General features: G+C 34.4%; 2 protein-coding genes across 2 annotated transcripts; one reads left to right on the top strand and one right to left on the bottom strand.

The window, feature by feature from the left end:
* The first annotated feature begins 3,901 nt into the window (after positions 1 to 3,901).
* LOC11444866 (enhancer of mRNA-decapping protein 4) lies at positions 3,902 to 12,596 on the top strand. The gene is made up of 12 exons (XM_003600391.4): positions 3,902 to 4,918; positions 5,894 to 5,943; positions 6,026 to 6,182; positions 6,287 to 6,505; positions 7,104 to 7,232; positions 7,508 to 9,103; positions 9,574 to 9,933; positions 10,062 to 10,181; positions 10,311 to 10,481; positions 11,242 to 11,400; positions 11,518 to 11,643; positions 12,003 to 12,596. The coding sequence occupies exons 1-12, from the start codon at positions 4,163 to 4,165 to the stop codon at positions 12,309 to 12,311; spliced, it is 4,152 nt and encodes a 1,383-aa protein (XP_003600439.1). The 5' UTR covers positions 3,902 to 4,162; the 3' UTR covers positions 12,312 to 12,596.
* A 1,945-nt stretch (positions 12,597 to 14,541) lies between these two features.
* LOC11437624 (chaperone protein dnaJ 11, chloroplastic) lies at positions 14,542 to 15,421 on the bottom strand. Its single transcript, XM_003600392.4, has one exon. The coding sequence runs from the start codon at positions 15,326 to 15,328 to the stop codon at positions 14,843 to 14,845; it is 486 nt and encodes a 161-aa protein (XP_003600440.1). The 5' UTR covers positions 15,329 to 15,421; the 3' UTR covers positions 14,542 to 14,842.
* Positions 15,422 to 19,950: the final 4,529 nt, after the last annotated feature.

Raw genomic sequence — 19,950 nt, forward strand, 5'->3', positions numbered from 1 at the left:
ATAATTATTGTTATTTTAGGGTGTTAGATTCAATTGATGAATTATATATCTATTATTATTGTTGTGAATCTCACCCATTCTGCTTGGAAATGTTGCCTTTCCTATGGGTAACTTGCAGGTGATCCTGAGTAGTAGATGGTGGCTCAAGTGTCTAGGGCTCTGATACGTAACGGGATGGGAATTAGTTGTTTATTTTCATTCCTTATGTATCATATTTTGGAACATGCTGATGTAGTCCTTTTATTGTTGTTGAACAATTTTGATGAATATTTATGTTGAGGCCTTATGCCAGGATTATTGTTGGATGTTGATGTTAGATATTTTGAAAAATATTCCGCTGCAAATTATTGATGTTTTATAAAGGATGATGTTTATTAAATAGTTTTATATTCTATTTAAGAAATTTTGAAAAGCAGTGTGACATGCCCGTTGTTTGATGAACTCTGATTATTTTATTTATTATTAATTGTTTTGGGTTAACGGGGTGTTACATGTAGCAGATCTGGACTATTTTGCGGTGGTTGAGTTTCATAAACCGAAAGGGTTTGGTTCTTTTAACCCGAAAAGGGTCTGGTTCGATTAACCTGAAATGGTCTGGTTGCTGACGTATGAGTTCTCACGCATTGTTTGCTCAAAAGAGCATTCTATGCTTGTTGTTGATAATATTGAGTGTAATAGAGCAATCCGGTGTGATCAAGAACATACAGTGCTATTTGAAAGTTTCTGATAGCTGAATACTATAGTGGATAATCTCACACGAAGTGTAGGGAGTGGAAGTAGCTTGCTTTGGGTGAACCGGGATAAATCTCATGTGTGATCTTCTTACTTATACTCTTATGTCATTTCCTTTAAACACTAGTCACACACTATCACAATCATAACCTTTATAATCTTTCTCCGAAATGTTTTAGTCATATATTTATATAACTGTTCAATATCTTTCCAAAGTACTATGGTCCATAATCAATCATTAATATTATTCTCACTATATAACTATTATCAACACATGTTAATGAGACATATCATCGATGGAAATCTAAGGGGGAGTTATTTAAATGATAAAGTTAATGGATGTTCATCCTTAGTCTTTCACATTCCGACAACTCCCATTAACGAGTGGATGACTATTGATCTTTAATTACCTTTTGATAATTTACTAGTTTATTTCTGTGCTATAAATACGACTTGTTTTTAGTGCAGATACAATACTTATGAAGAGAATAATACAAAAACTCACATCTTCGCCATCTCAGATCTTACCGTTTTAGTTTATTTTACAACAGTCGTCTCTTTTTCAAGTTGTTGTGTTTTTTTTTTTTTACTTCTTAAAGGTTTTATCTTATATATAAACTTCTCAAAAGTCAAAACATCAGTCGTAATATACTATATGGATAAGGGTTAATGGTGCTTTACCCCACTGTAATATAGGTCATTTTTTGTTTTCCCCCCTGTAAAATATTTTTTTTGATTTACCCCCTGTAAAATATATATTTTTTGGAATACTCCCCTAATAGGTCATAAAAAAACGAAAAACTTCTGCAAAAAAAAAATAAAGTCGTTTTTTTATGACCTATTAGGGGGTATTCCAAAAAAAAATTATTTTACAGGGGGGTAAATCAAAAAAAATATTTTATAGTGAGAAAACAAAAAATGATCTATATTACAGGGGGGTAAAACACCATTAACCCTATGGATAAAGGTGTTTTTGCCCTTGCCATACGGGCAAGTTTTAATTTTAGTCTATTCAAAAAAAATTTAGATTATATCCTTGCCATTTAATATTCTCTAACTTTTAGTCACTCGTGGCATCTAACTGTGCATATATGATGATCTGATACGTCAAAGACGCTTATGTGTCATGCTAATTACGTGTTTTAATATTTTTATTCCACGTATATTTTATATTAATTAATAACAATTTAAAAAGAAAAAACAATGACGTTCTTCATCTTTTATTCTAATCAATTCATATTTTCTTCACCTTTTACAATCGCACTCCTTATCGTCTCTTCCCGACATACACTCACAATATCTTTCTCTACCCCTAAGTTATCCCTCTCTTCCTCACCCTCACGAAACCCATAAGCCACAATCCACCTTTATCCGCAAAATAAAAACAACCCAACTAAGGGAAAAACTCATAGATGGAAGCCCGATCAACCTAGAATCTTGATAATTTATCCGAGGATCTCTTCCGTCCACTTCAAGTGGTCGTCGACGATGATCTTTCGTCACCCATCGTTTATGGTTTTGGGAGTAAGGCAAAGTCGACAGAGATTATTTTGGTTTGGATTTCAAGTGTGAGTTTGAATCTTCGTCTTCCATTACTTCTTCAGTCTCTTTAAATTTTATTTGTTTATTCTTTTTTTCTTTGATTTTTTTTTTAGGTTTCATTAAATTTTTTTAGTTTGAGTTTCTAATCGGTGAACCTAACCCTTTAAAGAACGGTATAGAGAAACTCAATTGAGGTTTATCTTTTACTCACCGAATCTCAATCATCAAATCTAGATCTATATGGTTTTATCAAATTTATTATTGAACATGAGATTGAAGCATCATGTTTATTTCTTAATTGTTTTTAATTGTTGAGATTGCTTGTTATGTTCTTGTTTAAAAAATTTGACTTTCACATTTATCTTTTTCTTTACTAGATCCATATTTCACACTTCCTGCCATGCCTCGGTCCAGTCTCTCATCATATTAAATTTCACCATTGTCGTCTCTAAAAATTTGGACTTTATGTATTTGTCTTAACTTTTACGCATTTGTGCTTTTGTTAGACGATGAATGATTTGTGTTCGTTAATTTTTTTTATTAATGATTTGTGGTTTTTTATTTGTATATGTTAAATGAGATTTGGATTTAACACAATTATTGTGCGTGAATGTAGAACTGTTAGATCACAAATTAATGGTCGTGATCCATTACAACGGCAAACTGCATGAATACTCTATTGTTGTAAATATGTGTTCTATTAAATGACATTGAATGATGAGGATGAATATTGAGTGTGTTTGTTCTTGTTTATTAATTTGCTTTTAATTGTTTGTTGATATTTGAGTAATGAAGATTCAAGTCGAGGGATAAAAATTTGAGTTACGTTGTGAAGATGTAGACGATAATAAGTTCAAATGTACTTTTCAATGGCTTTATTTAATGTTTATGTTCGTTCTGTGGAGTTCAATTTTTTGAGATTTGCGAAGATCATGAAGAAGAAGATTCAATTTTTTGTTGTTTTTGTTTTAGAGTTTTTTGCTTTTCTAATTTGATTTTATCATATAACAACCCTGCATCTGTCCACCTCAAGCTCTTATAGAGTTTCATTTTCTTCATATACTTCATATGTTTCTCCTTTGATAATGATGATGGTTAGAGTTAGACTATTTGAAGCTATATCTACAAAATCTACAAAACCCTAGCATTTAAAGTATTTCAGTGCCTTAGGCTGATTTTCCTTTGTAGATTGTTTGAGAAGGTTTGTTGCGCAATTGCGTGCCCTTGGTTGATTTTCTTTTGTAGATTGAGGATAAAGTGTATTGTAGATGTCGACTTGATCTGTCAATGTTTGTAGGAATCATCACTAGAATTTTCATTTGAGGAAAAATTCCCATAAGAAGGTTTCTTGGGCAAATGTTTTCCACTCGACATCTATTAAAAATAGTAATCTAAAAAAAAACCAACTCAGTTTATCACATCATCATGAACAACACGGTTAATCTTTAAACGAATTTAATTAGTATACATTGTTCCCATCATCTTCTTTATCACCACCCGTTATGTTTTAAAAGAATTTAATTAAGATACACATGTTCGTACACTTATTTACACATTCATATTGTCACATCAATTAATGATTACACAACTTTTAAATTTTTGCGACCATTACGATCCTATCCAATTTGAAGATGACTAGAAAATGTTGAAAGTGAATGAATAATCAGTTAAGTTACATACATGCATCGTGCCGCTTCCAAGTGACTGTATTGAAATTCCGAAAACCCGCATCACTTCACCTTCTTCCTCAATCAATCAGATCTCACAAACACACTCTCTCTCTCTCTGAATCTGAATCTTGCAAAAACCTTCACAAAATTCCCCAAATCTAATCACAGATTGATTGAATTGATTATTTCTCAATCAATCAAATTCAATCTGGTGATTGATGGCTTCTCCCAATCAACCACCGCCTTCTCCAACCCCTTTCGATATGCACACTTTCTTCAATCCCCCAAACCCTAACCCTAACCCTAACCCTAACATTTCTTCCCAATTCCCTTCCTCCGCTCCTTCACCGCCACCACCTTCTTCATCCTCCTCTTATCCTTTCCCTCACAACAACAATAACTACCCTTACGATCACCACCATCACCAGCTTCAGCATCAGCATCAACAACAGCACCATCAACAAAACCAGACCAATTTTCCAATTCAACACCGTTCAATTTCATTCCCTACACCCCCTCTTCAACCACCTCAACAACCTCAACCAATCCCACCTCCTTCAAATCCTAACGCCGGTGCCCGTCTCATGGCTCTCCTCAGCACCCCTCCAATCCAACAACAACAACCACCACCGCCACAATCACAGCCCATCTCTTCTGGCGCTGTTAATCCGGCGATAACTGCTGCCAATGCTGCAGCGGCAGCGTTGATTAGGCTGCCGAGTAGTAAGGTGCCGAAAGGAAGGCATTTGATTGGTGATCATGTTGTGTATGATGTGGATGTTAGGTTGCCTGGTGAAGTGCAGCCTCAGCTTGAGGTTGCACCGATTACGAAATATGGATCGGATCCTAATCCGGTTTTGGGTCGACAGATTGCTGTGAATAAGTCTTATATTTGTTATGGGTTGAAACAGGGGAATATCAGGGTGCTTAATATTCATACTGCTGTTAGATCTTTGCTTAGAGGGCACACTCAGGTTTGGTTTTGTTAGTTTATTCTCTTGTTCATTTGTTGGTGCTTTGTAATTGTTTTGTAATTGGGAAAATTAGAGGGAAGACTTTAGGGGTTAATACTAGTTTAATTGATTATTATGTTTATAACTGTTCTAGATTTGATGAAAAAAATGAGGCTAGATTGTACTTTTTATATGCTGTTAGATGCTTTATCTTCATGAATATTAGGTCAAAAGAGTTTGTGGACATATCGTAACATTTGTATAAGGTTATTCATGCACTTAGGTTATTGCTTATGTCAAAAGTTAAGCTTATTTAAGTTCCATCAAGATTCTTCTTTATGAATGTGTGCTTTAGTGGTAAGATGAAAAAGATACAAATGTGGATCTTCAAGAAAGCTTAGTTTTTGTTCGCTGCATACAAGATTTTAGTATTTCATTTGAAAGCTAAAACTGATTTTAAAGTATTATATTGATGGCCACTTTATTATTTTCTCAAGCATCAAATTGATAGGACTAAAGTAACAGATATCAACAATTGGCACAGTAGCACACATGATAGATTTTCCCACTGGCATTTCTTTGCTCCTTGGTGAAATTTATATTGAAGTGCTGTTGTAATTTTGTATGAAGGAAAACTTTGTGTTTTGTTAATTGTAACAGAGTTCTTTTCCTTATCCAAAATTTATTTGCTGGATTGCTGCTCTTTAGTTGATGAATAGTTTCATTATTTCCAACTCTAATGTGATCTAAATGTATGTTATTAATTGAAGTGCTGTTGTAATTTTGTATGAAGGAAAACTTTGTGTTTTGTTAATTGTAACAGAGTTCTTTTCCTTATCCAAAATTTATTTGCTGGATTGCTGCTCTTTAGTTGATGAATAGTTTCATTATTTCCAACTCTAATGTGATCTAAATGTATGTTATTAATGGCATAATCACTGAAAGGCTAACCGTTTTATCCTCTAATTAAATCTCTCCTTTTTTAATTATTCTCAGAGGGTCACAGACTTGGCATTCTTTGCTGAAGATGTTCATCTCCTGGCTAGGTAGTTTCTGTTGCCTGAAATTTTTAAATGGCCTGGTTTGTTTGCCTACGGATTATAGGAACATACTTTTTTTTTTTTACAGTGTTGGCACAGATGGCCGTGTCTTTGTGTGGAAAATTTCTGAAGGCCCGGATGATGAAGATAAGCCTCAAATTACTGCCAATATTGTTATTGCTGTTCAAATAGTCGGAGAGGAGAAAGTTGAACATCCTCAAATTTGCTGGCACTGCCACAAACAAGTAATTGTCCCACACTATCTTGTTTTGTTGTTCTAAATCCTAAAAACAATGGTTTTGGTTTCTTCCTTGTATTCTTGTTATATTAATTCAACATTTTCATTCAGGAAATTTTGATAGTTGGTATGGGAAAAAATGTTCTGAGAATTGACACCACAAAAGTTGGAAATGGTGAAGCCTTTGTAGCAGAAGATCCTCCAAAATGTCCTCTTGACAAGCTCATTGATGGGGTTCAACTTGTTGGAACACATGATGGGGAGGTCACTGATTTGTCAATGTGCCAATGGATGACAAATCGATTGGTATCAGCATCACAGGATGGCACGGTCTGTATTTTCTTGCTATAATGGTTATATAATAATTCTATTAACAATTGATAATATTTTTTTTATTTTGATTCATATTTGGGTTTAAAGCTGAAAAGATTTCTTAAACAATTTAAGTGGATGAGATTAAATAATGCAGTGGCATGAATGTTCTTTGAACATATGTGGTTCTCTTTCAGCGTATTAGTATTTAATATTTTAGCAGAAAGTCAAACACATATATATTGCATTGGTCACTAGAAAGATAACAATGGAGGAAAAAACAATAATGGCAGATAACAATCAAACAAACATAGTAGACTTAATGGCAGAAAAACTAGGAAGGACAAGAGTGGGGAACAAATATGAATCTGGGATATTATTATTTCGTTTTTTAAAAACCAACAGAACCTTGTCCTTTCTATCAAAAGTTATATTACAGGGTTGTTTCATTGGGAAAAATTGCTGGCAGAAAACTACATCCTGTTACCTTCATTAGTTTGAATATTTTCTCAAACAAGTGTACTGTCCCTTATGCATGCTTATATCCTGTTTTTTTATTTGTTTGATTGTTATAGACCTCCTAATCATGTTTGTCTTCTGTTATCAAATGTGACAGATAAAGATATGGGAAGATCGGAAGACACACCCACTTGCTGTTTTCAGACCTCATGATGGGCATCCTGTTTTTTCTGCTACATTTTTTACTGCTCCACACCAGCCTAATCATATTGTCCTTATCACAGCAGTAAGTGTGTTGATCATTTTTTATAATGCAGCAGGCCAGGTCTCTGAATTTGTCTCTCCTGAAGTCAGCTTAGTGCAATTTTCGTGATGAAGACAATTTCTACTCACTACAGCATAACTGTGTCTCGTTTAGAATTGATTTTGTTTTTGAAGTGGCACATGACCATAGTTCATTACTGTCATCAAATATTCCCCCATAAAACTAACTTTATTCATATGCCATGCCACTATTCTTGTGATACTTGTTTCACCTGTTTTTACTTAACATCCTTTTAGGGACCACAAAATCGGGAAGTGAAGCTCTGGGTCTCAGCTAGTGAAGAAGGTTGGCTGCTTCCAAGCGATACTGAAACATGGAAATGCACTCAGACTTTGGAGTTGAAGAGTTCAGCTAAGCTGTCTCTTAAGGATGCATTCTTTAATCAAGTTGCAGCATTGCCTCATGCAGGTCTGCTTTTACTTGCAAATGCCCAGAGGAATGCTATATATGCTGTGCACTTGGAATATGGTCCTAATCCCGAATCAACTCACATGGATTATATGGCCGAGTTTACTGTGACCATGCCCATTCTTAGTTTTACTGGAACAAGTGATATTTTGCCTCATGGGGAACATATTGTTCAGGTTTATTGTGTTCAAACTCTGGCTATTCAGCAGTATGCTTTGGATTTAGCACAATGCTTGCCTCCACCATTAGAAAATGCGGGACTAGATAAGTCTGATTCCAGTGTTTCACGAGATGCAATTACTGCTGAAGGATTTGCCTCTTTAGACTCGTCTGCAGGTAGAACATCTGAGATGTCTTTACCCAGTTCTGCTCCCAAAACAACGATGCAAGCAAGTAGCACTGAGAGTGGTCTCGTGTCAAGATACCCTTTAAGCTCAGGTCATACTGAAGCACCTATTTCTAGACAAATCAGCAGTTCAAATGTTGAAGCTAAAACTGTTACACTGGCTCCTTCTAGTAGTGATGCTGATATTGTTTGTGTTCCTTCTATACCTCCTCCTTTGAGCCCAAGGTTGTCCAGGAAGCTTTCTGATTTCAGGAGTCCACAATCTAACTTGAGTGATCATGTTGGGGACCAAGCTGTTAATGATTATTCAGTTGACAGACAAATGGATACAATTCACAGAAACTTGTCCGACCAATTTAATAGCGATACAAAGAATGATGACAATAAAATCAAACAGGATGACATATCTACTGTACTTAACCCTTCTGCCATTTTTAAGCAACCAACTCATCTGGTTACACCATCTGAGATTACAAAAGCCAGTTCCTCCTCTGAGACTAATATGGTCGATAGAGTGAGTGAGGTAGAAACAAAGATCCAGGATGTCGTTGATGTGGGTAATGACGAAGTAGAAGTGAAAGTGGTAGGTGAAGCAAGGCCTAATCAAAATGATGAACTTGGCAGGCAGGGGCCACAACAAAACCCAGTTTCTGATGGCAAAGAAAAATTCTTTTGCTCTCAGGCTTCTGATCTTGGCATTGAGATGGCCCGAGAATGTGGTGCGATAGGTGGGGAGACTTACATTACAGAGGAACCTGGACAAGTTGATTCTGCTGGAGGGGACTCGCTGGCCCAACCTTCCAATGCAGGTGAGGATGGACTCCAAGACTTGCCAAAAGATGTCCATGAAAAGGTTTCTGACTCATCTACATCAATGGTAGTACCACCGTCACCTGCATCTAATACAAAAGGGAAGAGACAAAAGGGTAAGAATTCTCAACCAGCAGGTCCGTCTTCCCCGTCACCAAGTGCATGCAATTCAACCGATTCGTCCAATGAACCAAATGGAATTTCAAACCTCCCGTGTACTGAAAATAGCTATCCTCAAATTGTGGCAATGCAAGATTCACTCAATCAGGTGATTAATCAATAATTTATTGCTTTTTAAGATGCAGAGATAAGTAAATGCACTGTATTTTATTGCTTTTCAGAATGTATTTAGATGGACTTTTTGTGACAGTGCTGTTATTAACGAGAAAGTTTTTATAAAAAGAAAAACTGCAATTAACACATTTTCGCCAAATAAAAAAAAACTTCCCATCGATGTATTAAGGACCCAACAGTTTTTTTCTCTCCCATTTTTCTCTTTAGACGCTAGAGTCTTTAGCTTCTCTTGAAGTACATGTTTGTTTGTAAATACCCATCCAGATGTGTTTTTTATTTCTTTTTATTAAGGCTGAGGAAGTGTAAATTGTATATATTGTACAAACTACTTTTTTACTTTTTTGATGGCTGACTATAAGCAGAAGATAATCAAGTAACACCAAAGAATTGTATTGTGTATTTGGGAAATTTTACTCATTAGTCCATTTTCTTCTTATTTGGCAGTTATTGACAATGCAAAAGGAGATGCAGAAACAAATGACAATGACGGTAACCGTTCCAGTTACAAAAGAGGGTAGAAGGCTCGAGGCAGCCCTAGGGAGAAGCATGGAAAAAGCTGTTAAGTCCAATGCTGATGCTTTGTGGGCTAGAATTCAAGAGGAAAATGCAAAAAATGAGAAGTTGTTGCGAGACCGTTTCCAACATGTTACAGGTTTGATTACTAACTTCATGAACAAGGATCTACCAGCAGTATTGGAGAAAACTGTAAAGAAGGAAATGACTTCAGTTGCGCAAGCTTTAGTTCGTTCAATGTCTCCTGCTATTGAGAAAACATTATCCTCTACTATAGCAGAATCCTTCCAGGTTTGTACATTATCTTTGATCTTTATATCAACAAGTAGCAATTAGAATTTCTTTTGGACAATAGTAGAAATCAGAATGAACACAATGATGCTGTCTTGCTGGGATCTAATTGGAACTTTATGCGATAGAGAGGTGTGGGCGACAAGGCAGTGAATCAACTTGATAAATCAGTTAATCTAAAGCTTGAAGCTACTGTAGCTAGGCAAATCCAAGCACAGTTTCAGACAACTGTCAAACAGGCGCTTCAGGTATGTCACTTACCATGATTTCAGTTTAAATTTGTTGAGTTTTCTGTATTAATTTAGTGTTGTAATCATTGCTATTTGTGATTTCACGAGGTAATTTTATTCACAAGTGTGAAATAATTTCATATGCAGGATGCACTCAAATCCAGTTTTGAAACTACAGTGGTCCCTGCCTTTGAGATGTCCTGCAAAGCCTTGTTTGAGCAAGTTGATTCTACATTCCAGAAAGGCATGGCTGAACATTCAAATGCAGTGCAACAACGCCTTGAATCTGGGCCAACTTCGTTGGCAATGACTCTAAGGGTGAGTAACGGAGTATACTTGTTCATTTGGGGTCTTCTGTAGATTAAGAGTAAATAATTTGGATTTTGAAACATTATATTAGCTTAGTAAAATATATTAAATGTATGCCGCTTAATTTTATGCTTTTTTACAACAAAAATGAATGTTTTGGCTTAATGTGGGCTAGGGTTGCACCCTTTACCCTGTTGTTTTGTATTTGATGCTTCAAACCTGCCAAATGTCTCAAATTACTTGCTGGGGATTTGGATCCTCCTGTTCAGAGAAGCTTCGTTACCCATGTTTTCTCTGTCTCTCTACTCTATGTATGGCACTACAGTGAAAGAGAAAACATGGGGATATATCCTCCTTGGAACAATAGTGGATCTGAATCCACTCGGATATTAATTGCAATCTGGTAGTCTGTCTTCTATTACAACTGAAAAACAGATATTCCACAATTATTAATTTTCATCTATTTATGCTCGCCTTTTGTTGAGTGTGCCAGGGTCTTCTCACCACCCGCATACTGAGGGAAGTTTGCCGACTTTCAGTTTCATGTTCTGCTTGATATATGGTTGTATATGTGTGTCCTAGATTCTTTTATTTTTTTAAAAGCTATTAATTTCTTGGTTATGTCAAAGTGACATTTTTCTCACGAGCTGAATAGAAGTGATTGATTTCGAGTTTTATTCTAGATAAAGCTTCTGGACATGGTACTCTTATATGGCTTGCCAATGTCTCCGTATCTCAATTTTGGTATTCCTCGTGATGTTTTTTGCAGGATTCCATTAATTCAGCATCATCAGTTACTCAAACCTTGAGTAGAGAAGTGCTCGAGGGTCAGAGAAAGCTAATGGCACTTGCAACCTCAAGAACAAACTCTGGCACATTGAATACTCTACCCATCCAGCTGAACAACGGTCCTTTACTTCATGAAAAGGTAGGGAACTTGGCTAACTATTTGTTGGTCTTTGTTGTCGATAGGGTTAAGACAGAAGCCCATACTATTCAGTTTATATGGTAATAATGGCTATTGCAATTTTGTTATGCATATCAGGTTGAGGCACCACTAGATCCCACAAAGGAGCTAGCAAGGTTGATTTCTGAGCGGAAATATGAGGAGGCATTTATTGCAGCACTACACAGAAGTGATGTATCTATTGTATCTTGGTTATGCTCTCAGGTATGTCCGAGATGTTTCCTTATTTTCAATTTAACAGACAGGTCTCCTGTTGGAATGTGTTCAATTATCATCTCTGATTGGCTTAGGGTGCATTTGGTTCAAACAAGGGAAGGGTTTTTAATGTAGCATAGGGGTAAGGATTCAGTGAGAAATTTTATTTAGTTGAGAGGAGGGATTTTGATGTAGGGAAAGCGTTAAATTACTTTCTTAACCTTCGTAAAATATCACAATGTATTCGAGAGCATTACCTTAACATGTAGCATATTGGTCCTTATTTCAGCCAAGCATTAAATTGAAGTTCAGGCTGTTGTGTATATGTAATTGACCATCAAGAGAATCACTTCATTTCTGCTCTGCAGGTTGATTTACATGGACTTTTGACCTTGGTTCCTCTTCCCTTAAGCCAAGGTGTAGTGCTTTCACTTCTGCAGCAGCTGGCGTGTGATATCAACAATGACATGTCCCGAAAGCTCTCGTGGATGACAGACGTGGCTACTGCTATTAATCCCTCAGATCCCATGATAACAATGCATGTGCGACCCATCTTCGAGCAAGTCTATCAGATACTGAACCATCAACGTAACTTGCCTTCTATCACTGGATCTGATCTCTCAAGTACCCGTCTTTTATTGCATGTCATCAACTCCATGCTGACGACATGTAAATGATTTGTTTCTAGAATTGTGCAAATTTATCATTTGAACTCTTCTGATACAATTGGAATTTTGTACAAAGTTGTGAGTTTCATGGATAGGGTCAAAATGGGTATAGTCAAACTGTCAAATATTCAACTGGACATTGTTCTTTTCTGTCTCAATTTAGACACTGTATCTGGCTTAAGCCTTACTTTCGACATGCGTCAACTCTTTGACGATTAGGATAAAGTGGAGGAAGTTCTATTTATTTTTTAACAACGGTTGCAACTATTGGAAAGTGTTTCATACATGTTCAAAGTTTTTTATTGCATGTCACATAGCTAGTTTTCTGTTATCTTACATGTTTGAAGTCTTTCAGAGTTGTGTATTTAACTGCATTTTACACAGGTGTATTTTTATAACAACCTCCACTTTTAAATATAAGATTTCATTAACTAAATCGCAATGAGGATAACGATTACAATTTCTTCGGCGACAAAAAAACTGTTTTATTTACTACCTCTTATAAAAGGTGACATAAATCTGACCAAAAAATAAATAAAAGGTGACATAATATCTTAAAAGGCTCTATATCTAAGGATGAAAGTACTCCCTCCGCTTTTCTTTTAACTGTCGTTTTAGAATAGTAATATAAAATTAAGTAGTTGATTTTTGAAGCTTTGTTTTCTTCTAATATACACTCATTTTAATCCATATAAATTTTTATTTTTTTCAAACATACTTTTTCTTTCTCTTTTTGTTGCACACTTTATCTCTTCCATAAGAAACTGTTCTTTTAATTTGCACTTAAATTTCTAACCTATGTTATAATTTTATTCATATAATTTCTACTCTTCATTCATCCATTATTATAATATGCAACAAAAGTTTGTGAAAAAAAATAACAAACTTGAAATTTTCAATTACATAGGATTAATTAGTTTTTTTAAAAAGGAGTATGAATAATTGAGAAATGGTATATTTGACAAATTATACCTTAAAAAACAAATATGACATTTAAATAGAAACATAAAATCAAACAACATTTAAATAAAAACGAAGGGAGTGATACAAAAGGATGATCTTATGGCTACAATATAAATGTTAGTATACCAATACCAGCAGAAAGAGTATAAATAACGTGCTTGCATGTCTCAGTTTACTTGATAAATCTTACATTCTAGTTTAAAAAAGGGTCGTGGTATGAAAGTTTATTTAACCATCATCGAGTATAAATAACATGATAATATGAAAATAATGTCTACTAAAGAGTTTCTTTACGCATTATGTGCGAGGCAGGATAATAATTAGAATTGTACAAAAAAAATATCCATTTAAGAATTTCTATTTGGTGAGATAAGATTTGGTTATTGTTGTTGTACAAAAAATTGAACTTTTTGAATATCGTTATGTTAAATTAAGGTAAAAAATGTGCATATCTAAAACTTTGTAAACGTCATGTAATCCGTATGATTAGAGCATTATTCTCAATATTATCATAGGTCTAGTAAACTCTTAATTTAGTACTTAGATGATGTGAATTTGGGATAGTTGTTCGTTTCATGAGTTTTACATGATGATTTGGTTAGAGAGAAAGAGATCAACGGTTTCACACTGTATTTTACAGTCAAAAATAATTTTGATCGTCTTTTTATCGGTTCACATGAGAGGTTCAATTTGACTCTCCTTATTTCTGCTCAAACTGTTTACCTTAAAGGCGCACACACATTAATTGTGTTTAGAACTTCAAATAAAATACAATTTTCTCATCCTACAATTAATTCCAAATAAGCTATCAATTTAATCCCTATAAAAAAAAAAAAAAATCATCAATTTAATCTTAAACTATCATTCACTATAATTTAGTTCCTTAATTATATAAGTTTGATGAGTAATCTTCAATCTATATAAGTACGTCAATTTAATGTCATGAACATGAACATAATTTAGTCGATGAAGATTTGTTTATTTACAATGACGTGGATTTGAACCCGCAATTCGCCACTCATACTATTCTAGCCACGATACTATTCTACAAATAAAAAAATACTATGTCAATTTAAAGGACCGGCCAACCCCTATTTTCATGAGCATCGGCGGGTCCTTGGGCGTTAGAGCTCTAATCAGGTTCAAAAATGGTAATTCAATACACAATCAAAATTATGGTTAATTCAAATATACGATTAATCATCACTTCACAATTTTTAAGTAATCTAAACATAACTAAACTCAACTGAAATAACCATAATTTTGTAACCAGATGTGAAGAATTTGGTTTCCATGTACCATATTGTTTTTTTTTTTTTTTTTCCTTTCTAAAATTGCAGTGAACAAGAAATGAAGAATAGCCCAGTACAAAAATTTGAGAGAAAAAACATTTACATTTCTCACAAAAAGAAAAAAGGGACATAATCTACGCAATTTTTTGTTTTCACTTTACTCCATCTAAATTTAGTAACTTCAAATCTCATCACTCACACTATTTTTCCTAACTTTTTTTTCTTTCTTTTTTTCTCTTTTCTTTTGAAATTCTTTGTTAATATTCAAAACAACTTCAACGCTTTCTACCAACATTGATCCGTTTCCCATCTCCGATTCGTATAAAAACCAGAATTCCGTTTCTGCATCACCGGCGCCGCCGTAAACCGCCGGTTTCTTCCGCCGTGCACCATTAGCGACAGATCGTAAATCTGTCTCGAAGATGGATCAGAGAGAGTTTCATAAGCGTTGCGGATCTCGATGAAGTCACCGTCGTTACACTCCTGTAACCTCCGCGCCGCCGCATCGGGATGGTAAACCTTCGCAAGACTCCGGTAAGCAGATTTAATCTCCATCGCTGATGCGCCTGGATTCAGTCGTAAAACTTCGTATAAGCTAGTCGCCGGCCGCCGTGTCTCGACTGCCGCCGTTACTGCTCGGATTGAAATCCGGCGCCGATTTGAGATATTGGAACTCGGTTTCGCAATGAATCTTGCGGAGGTGGAACAGTCGTCGGAGAAACGAAGTGGCCTGACGACGGAGATACCGGCGAGGCTGAGTGTTGCCGTCATCAGAAAATTGAATAGAAAGTCACGAGAGAGGGGTTAAATGGGAATACGCAATGTTGGAACTCTTGTGATTGTGTTATGTGCTGAGAGATTGTGTGGTGAGGATGTTTATATAGAGGTCAATGAAGAGAGAGAATGAAATGAGAGTGAGGGGTATAATAGTAATTTGAGGTTTGCCACGAGGGATGAATGTTTAACTGCGTGGGGTCTGTTGAAGAAAAAGAGAGTGGAACAAATGCTACAGTACGTTTTGTAAGGGCTTCTAGAAGGCCTAGATAACAGTTGGGTCCACGTCACTTATTAGTATTTTTATTGAAGTATATCTATTTTGAATAACCATTTTTAGAACAACTTATAAAATATCACCCGATCTTTTATAAAAACTCATTGACACTTCTCATGTATTATTAAATTATTTTAAATGTAATGTTAACCGGTGCCTTCGGGACACTAGTTAATGAAACCATAAAAAAAAGGTTTAATTACATTTTTGGTCTCGTGTTTTGGCTTATTCACGAAACTGGTCCTGTCCTTTTAAAACAGAATAAAACGGTTCTTCAATTATCATTTTTGTTGCAATTTTCGTCCCACCTCCTATTTTCAAACTCCAGAAACGCAGAGAAATGACAGTTTTAGGCGGTTTTAGACCTACCCATATGCTCAACCATGAAATCAACAAGGAATAAAACATGTGGGCACGAGGAATCTATTTTATTCAACATACTAACCAAAAAAACCCTAATTTGAAACATATATTAGAAATTAGGATTTTTTTGGTTAGTGTGTCGAATAAAGTGGATTCTTTGTACCCACATGCTTTATTCCTTGTTTATTTCATGGTTGAGCATAGGGGGTAGGTCTAAAACTGTCATTTCTCTGCGTTTTTGGAGAATAAAATGGGGGGTAGGACGAAAAATGCAACAAAAATGATACTCGAAGGACCGTTTTGTTTTGTTTTAAAATGGCAGGACCAATTTCGTGAGTAGGCCAAAACACGAGGACCAAAAGTGTAATTAAGCCTAAAAAGAAAGAAATACTTTTTGAATATTTATTGAGTTGACTGTACAAATTTTAATGTAATATTTTTATATTTGCTTCCTTAATCAGTGTCCGAGGCATCAGTTAACATTACCCTTATTTTAACTAGAAAAAGATGAAAAATAAAACTCCAAGCCTATGAATGAAGGGGATACCTTTGAGGAATGATCGTCACAAGAAAACTTGGCTACTTGTGATAAATTAAAGGGAATGTTCAAATTCAGAATCGAGAAGAGATATAATCTCACAAATACATAAAGAATGATCAACCTTGCTGATTTACAAGAGAAAAAAGATAGTGCATTAATTAAATTAAGAATATTTCTTTTCTGCATGGGAATGTTGGGCTCCATCTTTCACACATGATATGATTAAATTGGGAGCACATATGTAAGAGTTGAGTAGCCCATGCTCCATACTTAATCAAAATACTCATAAAAACATAAAATTACTTGTTGAGTCTAATTAGAACAAAGTTCTACCCATACATTTTATGACAACTTAAAGATAATAAAACAAAACGAATTTGAAGGATTTCAAGCGCTCAACCATCCTTTTATTCATGAAAGTTTGGTCTAAACTGTCTATTCAAGTTTCCTATCAAACTCTTTATTTAATGTTATTATATCCCATTTAAGCTGGTCTAGTGGTGTTAACTTGAGACTTTGAAGTGCGCGTTTAGATTCTTCATTTTTTTTCTTCCTAAAACTATTATGTCTAGTCTTACCACACATCCATCACAATATCCTCATCTTCACCATGCTTATTTTATTCTCGCGTTGGTTCTTCATTGCCCAAAACTCTGTTTCATATAAGAACGATATTTTTGTATCACATTTTAACACTTTAACTAATACCTCAAAGGCACTCATTAGCATTCCCTTAAAACCATTTGAGGCACTTCTCTATTTTAACCACCTAACTTAAATTCTATGATTTACATTTGTTTATAGATTGCACTATGAATCCAAAATATTTAAACCATGCAACTCATGCTATGACATGATCTCTAACTGCCACCTCTAAACTAGAAATGCTTCGTCTTTTGCTAAATTACATTTCAATTTCATACACTCTATCTTGCTTCTACTCAGACGAAAGTCTTACACTTCTAATACTTGTCTTTAGGTCTTCAACCTCCCATTAGTTCCTCCATCGACTCTCTAAACAATACTACATTATCTGCAAAAAGCATACATCTCAGTGTTAAATTTTGGATGTGTACCGTAAATACATTTAAAATTAAAATATAACGATAAGAGTTTAGAGTCGACCTTTGGTGCAATCAAGTTTGCATCAAAGAAAAAAAAAAAATCTACTAAAAACCTATATCTCATAACATTTTTTCTCATAATTCAAAAATATGAGTTGGAAAACTCTCACAAATGTATACCGTACCAATACTAATATACTTTATATAATTAGCCTTTTCTTTTGTTGAGGTTACATATAATTAGCCTAACGCGTCATACATCGATCATGATTACTATTCAATAAAAAACAACTTTTTTTTTTTTTTTTTTTTTTTTGTGGCAAATACAAAACAAACTTGACCACGCATTTCCACGTGATTAGGTCCTTCAACTAATGAAGTGACCGTCGACATAATTATGCAAGGAGCATAGATTTGTAATGGGCTGTTTCTCTAAAGAAAATGTAATGACAGTTAATTTACATTCACTCAAATGATATAAGAAAAGCATACGTAAATTTTAACAAAAAGAAGAATTTCTCTGTAATTATAAAAAGTAAACATAGTTAGCAAAATATTTTTAATTTTAAATAAATATTTAACAAAAAAGTTATGAAATAAAAAATCATGCAGAGAATGCCAAACACATGTTGGTTCAGAGAATGCCGATTTTATGAAACTAGGACTAGGATGTAATGTAAGTAAGTGCACTTTATTTTTCGGTCAATGTTCTATCTTCTTATCCTTTGTGCTGCATGTGTTTGGTAGGATTCATATATGAAATTAAACCAAGTATTAGGCATAAAGAAGTTCGTTATTGTTGAAAGAGAAATACTAGAGTATATCGGTATTAGTGTTAGGCATAAAGAAGTTCGTTATGGTATTCTCTCTACCCTTTGTTGAACTATGTGTTGGCAGAAAAGGAAAACCAATTATTAGGGATACAAAAAAGTTCTTTATGTATAAAATAGAAATGTTAGAGCAGATTGAAACATTATTGCCCTAACATTTTTGACAAAACCCTTAGATTTCTTTTTATTGTCAAGTATTCTAATGGTTAAAAATTCATCTCTTAGTCCCCGTGAGCTTAGCTCAGTTGGCAGGGACATTGCATAATTTATGCAGGGGCCGGGGTTCGAACCCCGGACACCCCACTTCTCCACATTTAATTGTGTGAGCTCTAGCCACTAGGCTATTAGATAAAAAAAAATAAAAAAAAATTCATCTCTTAAAATAAATAAATGAAAAATATGAGATTCAAACTCCATTCCTTACATACCGCGTAACCAGGGGCGGAGGTAGGAATTTAAAGCTAGGGGAACCGAGTATATGGAACATAATTTGATTAAAAAATAATTGTTTAAAAACAAAAGGTATATAAGAAACACTAAACTAATATTTTCTTTTTTGATAGATAGACGAATAGACAAAATTATTATAAACTCACGCACATAAATATAGGACGGGGTTCGAACCCCGATCATTGCGTCCGATCGAACGATTTTGGAAAATTTTATCAATTAAACTAGAACTTGTGGACAATTTATAACTATATTTATTACGAGAGGAATTAATATGTAAGTATAGTCAACATACAAGGGTTGACTTAAAATGTGTTATGCAGAGTACAATATCAATATATTTTACGAAATTTAAGATAATTTAAAATATTATAAAATACTAGAAAACTATTGGTATTAGTTGTCATTTAATCTAATAACATGGTAAAAAAATATACATTTTTTAATAGAAAAAATAGACATATTAATTAGATTAATTGGGGGGACCATCACTTAATACATACCATACTAAACATTTTAACCTAGTTAATTGTAGCATATAAAAAAAATTATTGCAAATGTAGGGGGGAGCATGGCCCTAAAGGCCCCCCCACTACCTCCGCCACTGACCGTAACGTCTTTGCCAACCAAATCATGCTCGCATCCTCGGTGGACAACCCATGAAAATTTATATTCAACCAAAAAATAAGCAATCGACAACATCTTTAAACTATAAACAAATTCTCACATGGATTTTCCTTGTTATTACTTTCTTTTTTATATATTCTTTTTCACCTTGTTACTTAATTATCTTCAAACAAACAAAGTCTTACTAATTAAAATGTTTTCTAACTGATTATATTTATTTTAAAATAAATTTTTGTTAGAAATATATTCAAAAAATTTATAATAATGTACCATCTTTTAAAACAAAATAGTTTAAACAAATATAACCAAATTATTTTGAAAATGATTTAAAAACTTTTGATCCCTCTATTATTTTACCCATAGCCGGATGTTCCTCCATTTTAAAATTCGAATTTTTGGTCCCACATTTGTTTTAAGAGGACAAACCAGCCCACAAAAATTGGTAATGGAAAAGATTCAACATGAGA

The sequence above is a fragment of the Medicago truncatula genome, chromosome 3 (genome assembly GCF_003473485.1).
Source record: "Medicago truncatula cultivar Jemalong A17 chromosome 3, MtrunA17r5.0-ANR, whole genome shotgun sequence".
NCBI lineage: Eukaryota > Viridiplantae > Streptophyta > Magnoliopsida > Fabales > Fabaceae > Medicago > Medicago truncatula.